This window comes from Scyliorhinus canicula, chromosome 20 (genome assembly GCF_902713615.1).
Source record: "Scyliorhinus canicula chromosome 20, sScyCan1.1, whole genome shotgun sequence".
Lineage (NCBI taxonomy): Eukaryota > Metazoa > Chordata > Chondrichthyes > Carcharhiniformes > Scyliorhinidae > Scyliorhinus > Scyliorhinus canicula.
In genome coordinates, this window is record NC_052165.1 from 66,352,758 (window position 1) to 66,368,142 (window position 15,385).

At 46.0% G+C, this 15,385-nt stretch overlaps 1 protein-coding gene across 2 annotated transcripts in view; it reads right to left on the reverse strand.

Moving 5' to 3' along the window:
- Window positions 1–15,385, reverse strand: part of LOC119954973 (metabotropic glutamate receptor 8) — a 533,585-nt gene that overhangs the window by 23,335 nt on the left and 494,865 nt on the right. For both annotated transcript variants that reach the window (XM_038780737.1, XM_038780738.1), the window contains exon 10: window positions 2,366–2,612. In XM_038780737.1, the coding sequence (XP_038636665.1) occupies window positions 2,366–2,612 (247 nt within the window). The remainder of the gene's footprint in view (window positions 1–2,365; window positions 2,613–15,385) is intronic.

The following is a 15,385-nucleotide window of genomic DNA, read 5'->3' on the forward strand; positions in this document are numbered from 1 at the left end:
CTGGAGTGAGGTTGAGTGGGTGAACGCTATCAGGAGATGTGTGAGGAGAGGTTAACACTGTCAGGGAGTGAGGGAAGGGATAAACACTTGGGAGTGTGGGAGGATGCTGAACACTATCGGGATGAGGTAGAGTATGAACACTGGTGGGGTGAGGGAGGGGGAGAACACTTGGGGTGAGGGTGGGAGGTGAACAATGGGTCAAAGGAGTGGGATAAACACTGTTGGAGTAAGGAGGGGGGGTGAACAATTTTACGGATGAGGGAGGAAGTGAACACTAGCGGGAATGAGAGAAGGGGTGAACCCTGTTGGGGTGAGGGAGGGGGTAGACACTGTTGGGGGTGAGGGAATAAACACTTTTGGGGTGAGAGAGGGGGGGTGAACGCTTAGAGTGAAGGAGGGGGTAAACACTGTTGGGGTGAGAGGGATGAACACTGTCGGGAGTGAAGGAAGGGGTGAACAATGTTGGCTGAGCGGGGAGGAGGGGTGAACATTGTCGGGGATGAGGGAAAGTGGGTGAATACTGCGAAGAGGTGTCTGAGGGGGTGAGCACTCGGGGATGAGGGAGAGGTGAACTCTGACACAGGTGAGGGAGGAGAACACTGCTGTGAGATGAGGGCAGGTGGGAATGAACACTGCCAGGAGCTGTGTGAGGGAGGGGAACATTGTTGTGGGATAAGGACCGGGGGGGGGGGGGGGGGGGGGGGGTAACACTGTCAGGAGCTCTATGGAGTGAGAGCGAGGGTGGGGGAGGGGCTGAACATTGCTGTGGGGTGAACACTGCCAGGAGTGAGGAGGCGAACACTGTCACTATGCAGTTGTGGAAGCTGACCTCTCCAGGCAATCTTAAACCTTAATCGCGGCCTGTTCATTCAAAGAATTACAAGTAATTCGATTCAGAAATGCTGGCCACGGGACATTTAATAAATGTGGATGCTGAAAAATCACATTTTCCACAGTGAAACAGATCTAGAAATATCACAATTAACCCAATTTTTTGGGAGATCTAACCTTCCCAGAATAGAGCTAGTGCCGTAAAAAGGAACTGTTTCTTGGCCATCCCTGTGCTGCACTGAGGCCTGCCTGGTTTTCTATGATGGAGGCTTCAGAAAGTAAAAAGCATCGGCAGTCTGACCATAAGAATTGCTTGTGGGTTAGTGTATTTTCTCCTGTAATCAGCGTCAATTGCAACTGTTCCATTGTCAATCAGAAGATTTGAGACAGGAATAGCTAAGTAACTTGTAAACCTGCAAATCGTGGCATTGTCCAACAAGTGCATAGATCCAGCATTTCTTTCTCTTAATATTTCCACACATTAATATTTACAAGGCCAATTTCAGGACCCTGACGTTAGTAAAGCTCACAGATGCTGGGCATGATTGAATATCCTCATTGCGCCTGATGGAACAAGGCCGTTAAATCTCGCGAGAGGCCTCTCGGAACACCTCGAGGTTGTGATCTGGATGTCGGTCTCGCTGGGTGAGAGCCAGTAGGCTCATTAAAACATGTCTGCCCCCAATTCTCCCGAGGCTCGGGAACTAGCGGCCGCGCCTGGGAGACCTCGCTATGGCGCCACTGAGTACTGGACCACACAGTGGACCAGACATAACGCCCCTGGCGGTCCACCAGGCTCTGGATAGGGTGTTATCCTGGCACTCAGACACCTTGGCACTGCAACCCGGGCATCCTGGCAGCATCACCTTGGCACTACCAGTGTCCAATTGGCACTGCCAGGCTAGCAGGTGCACTGCTAGTGAGCCATGATGGCAGTGCCAAGGTGCCAGGTTGCCCATGCCAGGGATCAGGTCCAAGGGTACCCTGAGGTGGTGAAGGGGAGGGGGGGCACTGGACTGGATGACCCCAACTCTAAGAGGTAAGCTAATGGGCAGTGGGGGAGGGGGGGGGGTCCAGAGGCTGCGGTGGGGTGTCCGAGGGGTCAGGAGATGGGGGTGGCATTTAAAAATGGCACCCGATCTCTCTTCCTGCTGCAGGAAATGTGGTAAGTGCGGCCTTGGTGGAGCATTCTTCGCCAAGGGCAGAAAAAGCCGAGAGACCCATTTGATAGCTGGGTCACTGTCGGTGCTGAAAGCACTGAGAAACTATGCACACCGAAAACGGGACTCTGTTTTTTGCATGTTAATTTGCGCCCTCTATCTCTGACTCTGTCTGTCCATTTTGTCCATTCTGACAACCTGGCAACGTGCAGATGACAAAATGCTAACATTCATGCTTTGTTATGATTCTAAAATCAATATGCCTCACAACCTATAAACCGGCTGTATAGAGATCAGATGATAGAGATTTTTAAGAGCTCTCTATTTGTGTTTCATTGTGTACAAGAACAGGACATGATTAAAATTGTACTTACTATTGGTTTCAAGGCTTTCACAGAGTTCAGTTTTGACCTCTCCATTTGGCCTGTCACTTGTTTTTTGTGACAGCTTGCTTGACATTGTGGCTGCCGTCACCACCGCCTTGAAGCTACGCTTGCGTTTTTGCACATTCTGCTCGGGGTGAAAGATGATAATATAAACCTTAGGCATGTACAGCATGCCTAGCGATACAGAAGCACTTAAACTCATGGAAATAGTAAGGGTTGTTGTCTGAATGTACATCTGCAAAATAAACAAAAATATTTTAATTGAAGATTGGGAAGCACTGATGTATACAAAGCAAATTCATTACTCCTATCAAACAGACTGTACACTGATAGAACTGTGGAAGGATTTGGTGCATGAAGGAATTGATTTATTCATACAAGAAGGAAGAAATGCGTTTTTTTCAGCATTTTAGAAGCTAATTATGTGCTATTGAAATGTTATATAACTAAGAAATCAGCATGCAATATTCGCACATAAATGTTTAAAGGATAATTTTCTCAACTCCTTTAGTTTAGCATGTTAACCGCGTTTAATGTCTGTTAAAATCAAAGTGATGTCATGCAAACACACACAATGCTCCCACTTTATGATTGTAAACAATGTTTGGAAAAGCTACAATTTCTCAAATTAGCTGCATTCTTGAAATTGGTGGCAAGCGTGGACATCTTAGATTTAATGTACAAGTGTAATCCAACTCCTGCAACCTGCAGCAACACAATGATTATTTGATCAATATCTTTGTACATCGGTTTTACAGAATTAAAATCCAGTATGTGACTGAACACATTCGCCTTCCTGGTCTTTTTTTCAGATGCTCTGGCCTGTTGCCTTTTTCCAGTATTCTCCGCTTCTAAGTACCTTGGCAGCTCAGTAGGACAACATTTCATTGCGAATATTCCCCAATTGCTTGTGAGGATCAATTCAGTGCCTTGAGAAGACTTATAATTGACAACACTTTGTCATCAAACAATTTCGGAAGGCTGCCTACCGTTGTTGAAATTCAAGAAAACAAGGATACTATGCCATTCAATGCCAACATCTTGCATTGATATAGCACCTTCAATGTGGCAAATCATTTTGAGGACTTCTGTTGGAACATTAACAGGCAAAATTTGACACCAAGTCACATAAAAATGTATTAGGAGAGATGATCAGCAGCTTGGTCAAAGAGGTAGGTTTTGGGCCTTGGGAATGATTATCTCTGATCTTTTGTAATTCACCCCAGGCCCAGTTAAGGATCCACGCTCAGGATAATGAGCCACTACCAATGGCAGAGCCAGAAAATATTTGGTAGTGATGGCAGAAAAGCTAGGAACCTCCAGGGACCGTGACTGCTTACAGGTGAATGATCCTCGGAGAAGAGGACTTGTGTTTCCTTGAAGAATGCACGATGAAGACAACAGGAAACCACCTCATGCATTCTTTTCCCCAGTCATGTTCCTCAATGCATCAAATACATTGTCAATAGGGCGGTCATATGAGGGCTGAAAGGGAGCTTGCAGGTGTGGAGAAATAAGATCTGCCCTTGGCAGATCACCACCACTTACTGTCAGGAAATAGAGGTAGAGTTGGAAAGGAAGTGGTGGGGTGAAATTCCAGATCTTCGGATGTAGGCACAGCTGCTAACGGTGGCGTGAAGGAAATCGGGGATGCAAAAGAGGCCCAAATTGAAAGAACACAGAATTCAGGGCTGAGGCTGGTTACAAGGCAAGGCCAAGGAGGAGTTTGAAAATGATCATGGGAGATTTAAATCTGTGTTGTTGCTGGATTCAAGCCAATGTGGGTCAGCAAGCACAGGGTGAGTTCGAATGTGGGCAACAGAGTTCTGAGTGAGCTGAAATTGAACAAGTTGAGAATGGGAGAGCATCAGGAGAGTATTGGCTTAGCTGATTCTGAAGCAACCACAGGCATGGGTGAGGGTTTCAGTAGCAAATGAGCTGAAGTAGGTGCAGAGTTGGCAATATTATGATGGTGGAAGTAGGCGGCCATGATTGGCATGGGGATATGGCACCTTTGAAAAGGTGTATAATTCTCGCAGCTTCAAACACAGTTATCCTTAACCCACAACAAGCATTGTTTTCAAATCTTAAATCTTCCAATTCAATTCAGCCAATGTTTCCCAGTGTTACCAACTGGGGACAAAGGCATCTTAATCACCTTTCGAAAGAGCTTAATGGCTGCAATCAGGTAGTTGGAAATATCCTGGTTGTGTTGACGAAGTTCAGAATTCTGCACTGTAAATTCTATGTAAAAAAAAAAAACCAATAGGCCCTGATGACACGGTCATCTGGCAAGTTGACTTTAAGTTGTTTAGACACTGAAGTTTTACTTCAAGGATTACACTGCTCCACATTTAAATAGCTTTCCCTGATTCTAACTGAAGTGAAAAGCATGCCTTTTGGCGAAAAATAAATATACATTATCTATAAAAGTTATTTGGTGATTTGTCATTGTCTGCAGTATCCAGTCATGTGGACACAGCAAATGTATCTGCCTAGGAGCAGACTCTAATGAAGCAGTCCTTTACTGTTCAATGCATAAAGACTCAGCTAAGCACAGGCTTGCAGAGTATACCCAAAATCACTTGATTGGTAATACATTTTCTTAATGATCTGTTGATAGCTATAAATTTAAACTGTAAAAGATCTTGGAAACGCAAACCCTGTTCCGCTACCCTAAGTTAAAACTTCCTACGATTTTTCCTTCACATTTTCATTTCTTCTTTCCCACAGGTATGTACTCCTTTTGGAGATTCAGCACAGAATCTTCAGTGATTGTAAAGGCTAAGGGCATTGGCACCATTTCTGTGTCCCATCTCACTTGGGACAGGGGCACGTGTGGGGACTGCCTCCATATTCACCATCCAGTTAAGGATGGCGGAAGAAACAGGGAGGAAGGAGGGATAATGGGACAGTTCGCAGGAATGTCCGACTGGCCGCCCATTTCTTGGGTGAGCACTACTGAAGGAGTCTGAGACCTTAGGAGAGCCAGAATAATAAAGGTCTTCGTGAAAGACACCAAAACTAAGGGTCAGAAATGTGTGGGGCCTCAAAGTGGAGGGGCAGGCCCTCCACTCAAATGTCTGAAGCCATGATCTTTGAGCCTTGCAGAGCTCTGATCGTGCCATCTCAATCAGCATCCGATTTCCTCCTTACCTTCTACTGAGAGGCCATCCCCGAAGCATTGTTGGGCTCCTGTCACCGTGACAGGCCTGTTTGATGCTGGAAAATAGCCAGTAATATTTTTTTAAATGGCCCTTGGTTGAGGCCTTAATTCTGTTTGTTGCCTGCAACCTTTCATGGAGCAAGGTTGTGAATACCAGTGACAGGCTGGCCCTGGGAAGGTTTTCCAAAGGCCGGACCAGCCCCATTGGGGTTTGATGGAATGTTCCATGACTTCCCTGGTGGGTCCAGGTAAGCCACGATCCAGTAGCTATGCCGTATGGTCTCCCTGCTCAGCAGGGGTCTTCGACGGCATGGCAAATTCTCAAATGACAGGCGCTGCCGATACACACAAGGCCTAATGCGGCGCCTCCTGCCCACCACCTCCTCGGCCTGTTGGCCAGTGGCTCTCCACCTGAACTGGCTGGCTCCTGATCCTCTGGGACAAGCTCCGCTGCTGCAGGGCCCTCCATGAGCAGCACCTGCTCGTACAGCCTCAGTGTACGCAGCCCCAGGGCTGCGGCGGATTGGATGATGGCGTTGGCCGACAGAGTCCCGCTCAGAATGCCTGATCATTGCTCATGTGCGGCTTGCCTGCCCGTGTTTCTCACATGACAACAGCATCACTTAAAAACATCCACAATTGGGTATAAATCACTCTGGGGTTTCCTGTAGTCAAGAAATGTTCTACAGGGCAAGGTTTCTTCTTTAACTGTCAGTAAAAATCAGATCAATGCTGAATTCTGCACTAAACAAGGAACTAGCTCAATTACTGATCGAGGATAGAGATTGGAGAAATGATCTTGTCAGGGAATCTAATTGATTGTCTTATCTGAAAGCCCTTTTCTCTTTCTGTAGAATCCGCCAAAATAGCGCACATAGACAAGCTGATAGAATCCAGACTGGGAGCTGGATTCTCCAATTCAGAGGCTACGTCCCCCACGCCGGCGTGGGAACAGAAAATGGCGGAAAACGGCCACCGATTCCCCAATTTGCTGGGGGCTAGCATGCCAGCAGCGTAGAGCACCCGGCTATAGCTGGCGATACGGCCCAGAGATTTGCCGGGTCCTGGGCCATGCTGTACATGGCGGAGGCTGCTCACGGACCCGGCCTGCGAAATAGTGCCCCCTTTGGCTGGTTGGCACACCCCAGACCACTACCCTCACAGTGCCCCCCAGCCCCTGATAAAGTCCCTCCCTTGGTCCTCCCCCAACTGTGGCGGCGCTGGACTGAGTCCGCAGCCGCCAAGCCGAGTTCCCAACAGATGAGATGACACGCCACCAACGCTGGATTGGAGAGGGCCTCAAGCAATGTCCCGAGGCCGTCGATACATCGCGCGTGGGCTTTGGAGGGGCAGAACATTGCGAAAGCAATTTCGGCGTTGGCGACCGGAGAATCCAACCCTGGATTTATTTCAATGCACAATAACCTCCATTCCCCAAAAAGTCTCCCTCCCCGACCTGCACCCAGGTTTGGATTTATCTACAGGTGTGGTTTTTCACCTTGTTGAGGAGGAAAACCACCCCTCCCACCTGCCGCCCACCCCCATTACCGGGAAGTTTGCAGACAATCTCATAATCCTTATACTATGATCTCCACGGGGGTTATAAAACTCCTTTCTTCCCCTCTCCCCCACCCCAAGACCGGGTCCGAAGTAATCCTTGTTTTCTTCGCCAGGGACAGTGACTGTGAGTCAACCGCATGACATTCAGAGGGGTGTACCGAACCAGGGAGTGGCGTTTTTGCGCGGAGCGCCTGGGCCGGCCGATGAACACAAGGCGGCCATGGTCCGGCATGCCAGGCTCCAGTGGTGGCAACATGCCCATATCTGAATTGGAATCGGATCTGGACTGGCCCTCTTCTGGCATCTCGGTGTCCTCAACATCTGAATAGGTCTCTCCATGACAGGCATAACCGGGGTCAATGGTGGCAACTGTGGCGGAGGCGGTAATACGAGCAGTGGACCGACCCGGGCATGGGCCTCCGAGACTGGGTCCGGGGTATGAGGAATGCAGCTGTAAAGATGGTCCATATGTCGATTTAACTCACATCCTTGGGCCTGCACCCGAAACGAGACGGGTCCAGTCTGGGCCAACACGCCACCAGGGATCCACGGGGCCCCTTCGCAAAAGTCCCGTACATACACTTGATCCTCAAGGGCGAATGTGTGAAAAGATATACATCATCCTGTGTCAGCCTCGACATTGTCCTGGCTCTGGCGGACCTTCCCACCAATGTCCGGAATAACTAAACTGAACCGGATGCGGAGGTAGTGACCCATCAGAAATGCGGCCGGAGCAACCCCCGTTATGCCATGTGGCGTCATCCAGCAGCAGAAGAGGATCCATACCAGCCATGTCTCCCAGGAACCTGAGGTCTATTTCTTCATTCCAAGTTTAAAAGTCTGGACACCCCACTCCGCTAATCCATTTGACGACGCTGGGTAGTATGGGGCCGTACGCACATGTCAAATGCCATTCGTGGCCATGAACACATCAAACTCCACACTCGCGAAAGCCATTCCATTGGCCAAAACTAGCACCTCTGCTATTCCATGAAGATTGTCGCAGTCTTTCAATGGTGGCCCAAGCTGTCATCCCCTGTATCTTAAAGACCTCCATCCACTTTGAATAGGTGTCCATGACGATGAGAAACATCCCTCCCTGGAATGGTCCTGCAAAATCTACATGAAGGTGGGACCAAGGACAGCCCGGCCAATCCCATCCTCGTCGCCAGTGTAGAATCCGCCAAAGCAGCGCACATAGACAAGCAGGTAGAAAACAAAGACTCGGTTTATTTCACTGTGCAATAACCTCCACTCCCCGAAGGGTCTCATTCCAGGTCAGAGTTTATATACTGGTGAGGTTTCACCTTGTTAAGGGGGAAACCACCCCCCCCCCCCCCCCCCCCCCCCCGCCCCGTAACCGGGGAAGTTCATATTCTCTGGAGGTCATGGAGAATCTGATAGTCCTTATACTGTGACCTCCACGTGGATTATAACACTTTCCAATATATTTATTATAGTTTTCTGAAGAGCCTTAATGGTGGAATTATTCTTCACCTCACGTTCCTTCTCTTTGTTATTTTTAAGTGAAACACCAATAGAAAAACATATGATTTGCGTTTTTTTTAAGTGTTGTTGATCCAAGGATAGGTGAGAATCAGAACTCCAATGGAATCAGTATCAATGAATCCCATTGTCCTTCCCTTTTAGATTTTTGATTTTCACTTACTGGAGAATAAGAATGCAGAAACAAAGAATTCTCAAAGACTATTCCTATGGAGTGGCTCCTTCACCTTTTATAGATAAACTCAGTCCTAGTCATTTAAGTGAATCCCCACATTAATCATGCATTCAGTCTGTGGATTTCAAAAAAACACATTTTCTGCAAAGAAATGTAGAACATAAACACAGATCAGTGAATACTCTATAATTCTTTATGAGAAAATATTGGCACAACCTAACTTTCAGCTGTAGAGATAAGACTTTGCAGAGGCAGCAAGACCCACATGCCACAATGTAAAAGCAAGGAGCGAGTGGTTTTTATGAATTGATTCAACTTCCAAACGTCCAAACAAGAAACTTTGCCAATGTTTTACTTTTTTGTTTCCTTTACAATCTTCTTGTCTTAATAATTTGCAACCTTGTCTATTCACACCTTTCCTTTGTTTGCTAGATTAACAAAAAGAAAAACACTTGTGGGGGTTTTAAGACTACATGACCAGAAGACATGGGAGCAGATGTAGGCCATTCAGCCCATCGAGTCTGCTCTGCCATGCAATGAGATCATGACTGATCTGATGAGATAATCCTCAACTCCTCTTTCCCGTGATTCCTTTACTGATTAAAAATTGGATTTTGATAGACCCCATAAGGGTAAACTGTTTCTACTGAAAGAAGGGTCAGTAACCAAAGGACACAGAAGCAAGATAACTAGCAAAGGAAGCAGAGGAAAGATGGGGGGGGGGCGGGATTTTTATTATTATGAACACTGTCTAAAAGGATGCTGAAAGCAGATTCAGTGAAAAGTTTCAGAAATGAATTACAAATAACTTGAGAACAAACATTTGAAGGTCAATGATGAATGAGTAGGGACAAATAGTTCTTTTGCGTTCCAGCACAGACATAATGGACTGAATGGTCTTCTTCTGTATTGTATGGTTCTACGAACTCATCATTTTACAGCAATCAAAACTCCTAGTCAGGAATGTGATAACATAAAACAATCGTGAGTGGACTATACAGAAATGTAGCTTCCAAAGTTACAGTCCAGAGTGTCTGCAGCTGGGAGTTAGATCAGAGTTATAGAGCAGAGTATTAGATACTAGCAGATGGGGGATGATGTGCCCTGAACCAATACTAGATGATCATAGTAAATGGGTGAGAAGCGGTATGAAGTGGAGGGGAATTAATTATTTTTTAATTTAGAGTACCCAATTCAATTTGTTTCCAATTAAGGGGCAATTTAGCGTGGCCAATCGATCGACCCTGCACAGCTTTGGGTTGTGGGAGTGTGACCCATGCAGACAAGGGTAGAATGTGCAAACTCCACACGGACAGTGGCTGGGGGCCGGGATCAAATCCGGGTCCTCAGCTCCGTGAAGCAAGTGGAGGGGAATTAATGAAGGACTTGTCCCTCTGTCCCTCTGTGTGTTGTATTAAGCCCAATTAATTATCAACCCAATTATTTTAGACCGCCTCCAGGCACCCTCGCACTTTAAGAGAGTTTAAAAGCAGGAAGGGAACATAACGTTTTCATCTACATTCCTCCTGCGTTACAGGTTCACTGCTGAATTCTCGCTTGTATCCATGTTTGGAGAGATGATCAGCAATAAACGTGTCTATCAACAACAGTCTTCCTGAAAGCCTGCTTCTCTTGCTGGGTACATTGGATTTAGAATAGTTTGATTGCAACCAAACAGGAACAATTCTGAGCAAAGTTACATTTACAATTTGAAGGAAACAATTGTTGCTCCTTGCCTATATTTTTAGCAAGCTGAGGTTTTATCGGAAACAAGTTGTCAAGTTAAAAAGACAGAGTAATTTTAACCGTCTCTGCCTGGCCGCTAATCTGGCGGAGCAGATTGTACAACCACTCCAGAATCCCCGGATATTCATTGAAATGGATACGAGGCACATCTTATAACAGACAGGCTACCCACTCAGCTAGTTCCCACAGTAAAGTTAAAAATGACTTCCATTGTCCAATAAGCTTACAAAATGATAGCACAAGATTCATTTCAGTGTCACTTGATTAATAGTTTTGACTTTCTGGAATACGATTTGAGCAGAGCCATAAGTTTGAAGATTGGAAGAAACAGCATGAGCGGAGGGCAGTGTGAAACAGAAGCTAGAGGTGATAATGACCATGGCTGTGTCAGGTACCACTCATAGCTTCACCCACTGTGCGCGCACTAAGTGCAATTTGCAAAAGATGCCATGGTTCTACTTTGTGATCACCCATCAGAGCTTGCCTGAACACAGTCTGACCTAAACACATCATTCTCCCCCGTGGTTATTCCTCAATTGCACACAAGAACATCAAATAGCCCTGTTCTCTATCTTCGTGGAGAGATTTTGTTTACCTGAAGACAGAAATATCTTTCAAAAAGGTGCAATCCCCACCAAATATAGCAAGCGTGTTTGCGGGGTCTGACTTACGCCGTCTAAGCAGCTCACACAAAAGCTGAAATAGGTTGTAGCAGAGAAATAACTGATGTGTGATCATTGTTGAGAATGTCAACGGTTGTCTGAATCTGCATGAAGAACCGACTTTACCTCAAGTTGGTGGAGCTTGTAACATTATAAGAAATGTCCAGAACTGTAAGGGTTAATGTTATGTCTGAATCAACCACTAGAGGGAGCTAGATGCAGACCTAGATAGAAAGCAGATATAAAGCATCAATGCTAAGCCTTCTGGGAGAGGGTTGAGGAGATGGCTAGGAGAAAGACTGTAGGAAAGCTAGTGTGAGTGAGAGCAGATCATTGATATTGCATTAATGCAGAGATTAATGCTGATTATTTCTCCTTTCCCCACCCATTTCTCAGCCCTCCGTTCTGCCTCACTTCTCACAAAAAGGGGAATTACTACCTTCATTCAGCTTTTAAAAGAAAGGAAAACCACAGAGGGGTGATGGGTAATTAGTCAGTGAGAAATTGAGAGAAAGAAATGAATTGTGTTCCTATAGTTTCAAAGTAAGTTGAATGGCCTCAGAACATCCTAAAGTGCTTAACTGCTTTGACTATCGTTTTGCAGGCAAACGCAACACCCAATCTGTGCATCAGTAAAACCCACCAAACAGCAATCAGGTGATGTTGGTTGAGAGATCAATGTTTGCCAAGACACCAGGAGAATTGGCCTGCTCATCTTCAAATAAGACCACGGGATCCTTGGCGCCATCCCCTTCCCCTCCCCTGCCCCCCAACCTGAGAAGGCAGATTGGAGCTGAGGAACAGAGGAAATAAGAGTAGCTGTCGGCCACTCAGCCCATCGTGCCTTGCAAACAGAACAAACCTGATCATCTAAAATCAGCAACATACTGCGGATGCTGGGAATTTGAAACCATAGAGCCATAGAACCATATCATTCCTAAAGTGCAGAAGGAAGCCATTCAGCTCATTGAGTCTGTACCCACCCTCTGAAAATGCATCCTACCTCAGCCCACCCCTCTGTCCTATCCCCGTAACTCCATCTAAGCTGCACATCTTTGGTCACTCAGGGGCAATTTAGCATGGCCAATCCATGTAACCTGCACATCTTTGGACTGTGGGATGAAACCGGAGCAGCCGGAGGAAACCCACGCAGACATGGGGAGAACAGGCAAACTCCACACATACAGTGACCCAAGGCTGGAACTGAACCTGGGAAGCTGGCTCTGTGAAGCAGCAGTGCTAACCACTGTGCAAACACAGAAAGCTGAAAAACCTCAGCAGGTCTGGCAGCATCTGTAGGGAGAGAGAAACAGAGTTAATGTTTCGAGTCTACTTGGCTCTTCTGAACTGAGAGGGACAATCTGTTGGATACCGGGCTGTAGAAATTTCAACAAAAGTGCAGCTATCATTAAGAAGAAGGTTGCAGAAAGTGCAGCACCTGCCCTTTTACCTCTTCACTGCCCAAGACTCCAAACAATCCTTTCATGTTAAGGAGAGTTTTAGATCAATTTTGTCTGCTGTATTCACTACTCCCAATGTGGTCTCCTCGACATTGGGGAGACTGAATGCAGACAGGGTGATCACTTTGCGGAACACCTCTGATCAGTCTGCAAGTATGACCCCAACCTTCTTGTTGCTTGCCATCTTAACTCAGTATCTTAATAATAATAATAATAATAATCGCTTATTGTCACAAGTAGGCTTCAATGAAGTTACTGTGAAATGTCCCAAGTCGCCATATTCCAGCATCTGTTCGGGGAGGCTGGTACGGGAATTGAACTTGCGCTGCTGGCCTTGTTCTGCATTACAAGCCAGCTGTTTAGCCAACTGTGCAAAACCAGCCCCTGTTCTTGCTCTTGGGCCCACACGTCCTTCCTTGGATACTCAACACAAGCTGCAGGTGCAGCACCTCATTATCCAATTCGGCACGTTACAGCCCTCGTGACGCAACACTGGGTTTAACAACTTTAAACCGTGACCTTTCTCCTCCATCTTGACCATTTTTTCTAATATCCCATACTTTTTTGACTCAATGCAAAAACACTCCTTCCCCCTCCCCCGCACTTGATCATCTAGCTCTTGTTCTTATGATTGCTGCACTTTAGTTGCAATCTCTTCCATCTACAGTATAATATCCAACAGATCTTCCCTGTCTCAGTTCAGATGTAGAGCCAAAAGGACTCGAAATATTAACCTTGTTTTCTCTCCCTACAGATGCTGCCAGACCTGCTGAGTTTTTTCCAGCATCTACTGTTTGTTATGGCTGATCATCCAACCCCTTGCACTATCCCCATATCCTGTCAAGGCCCCTGGGGTGGAGGGGGGGTCTTGGTATAAGTTCTCATCCAAAAGATGGTTATTCCAACAGTTCACCACTCCCCCGAGCACCGGAGTGGCAGGATGGATTATGAACTCGGTTCATTGGAATCTGAGCACACAGCCATCTTACTCAGAAAGGGCAGCACGATAGCATAGTAATTAGCACAATTGCTTCACAGCGCCAGGGTCCCAGGTTCGATTCCCAGCTGGGTCACTGTCTGTGCGGAGTCTGCACGTGTGTGCGTGGGCTTCCTCCGGGTTCTCCAGTTTGCTCCCACAGTCCAAAGATGTGCGGGTTAGGTGGATTGACCATGCTAAATTGCCCTTAGTGTCCAAAAAGGTTAAGTGGGGGTTACGGGGATAGGGTAGATACGTGGGCTTGAGTTGGATGCTCTTTGAAAGGGCTGGTGCAGACTCGATGGGCTGAATGGCCTCCTTCTGCACTGTAAATTCTATGACTCTATAAGTGTTTGACCAACTGAGCCAAGGTTGAGATTTCGAATTACAATAAATCCTAAACCCATTCTGCATCCACTATAATAGTGTGAATGCTTTCAGATTATGCTGTAAACATAACAATCCTCAGATGTGGATTGCCAAAAAGTGTTAACGAGATAAAATTCATGGTTGAAATTATAATTTTATGAATTCAATTCAAAACAGGCAATGATTAGGCCAAATGGGCAAACTAAGTGTTGTGGGAATGAATGTGTAACAGCTGGCTGGCCCTATGTTCGAGCACAAAAAGGGCTACTGCTGGCATGGGAATCTCCACCTCTAGCCAAGGAACACCATTAATTGGTTCAGCGCAATAAAGATTAGCAGAGGGAGCTAAACGCAAAGTAAACACAGATTTTTGAATCTCCTCAATGTTAAATTGTAAAGTGGCATTCATTTTAAAACACCGCACACAATTATTATTTTGTGAAAAGTACGATGCACGTGGGTTCATTCAGTGTTGAGAACAGTGATTTTGAAATCACATAAAGAGTTTGGAAATTATGTCGTCACATGAATCTTACAGCATATTAATGCTTTTGGACATTTATACCAGGGACTTTTCCCATTTAATGCAGACTTGATTATCTTTAAAATAAAGGTTAACCGTTTGCTAAAGTAGCTAGTGAATTCAAAATTAACAAGACAAATGTACTGCACTGTGTAGTTTTTGCGTTTTGCCTCTCAACATACTTTTTACATGGGGCTCAGGTGCCTAAGATGGAGGAAGAGAAAAGCACAGCAGAGAAAGGCTTCTTCAATAGCTCAGACCGCAATGTGCTCCGAGGAATTAAGAAACTTGGCTCAGTAATCACACCCGTAATGGGGCGGCTGACTAGCAAGAGAAGCAGAGGTGATCAAAGGGAAAAACTATTGTCCGTGGGTAGTTAGAACATAGAACATAGAACAGTACAGCACAGAACAGGCCCTTCAGCCCTCGATGTTGGGTTTGCAATGTACTCTCTGATAGGGTGCAAATTAGCAGTTCCCCTCAAAAGGATAAATCTTTCAAAGAGAGAAATTGCAAGGATGCGGCGACACTGTGGGGGATTGGGGGCTAACGATGGCACTTTAAAAGAGCCAGTGGAGACTCGAGGGGTCAAGCTTCTCTCTGTCCTGTTCTATTCTATTTTAACACATAATCCTATTCACACTTTCATTTTGTTCACGTATTGGGTGGCATTTAATGTGGGTAGTAGAGGGGGCAGTCATTTGCAGAACAATTTTATTGTATAATTATATATTACAAAAACAATCTTTATTATTGTCTCAAATAGGCTTACATTAACACTGCAATGAAGTCTCTGTGAAAGTCCCCTGGCCGCCATATTCCGGCACTTGTTCGGGTACACAGAGGGAGAATTCAGAATGTGCAA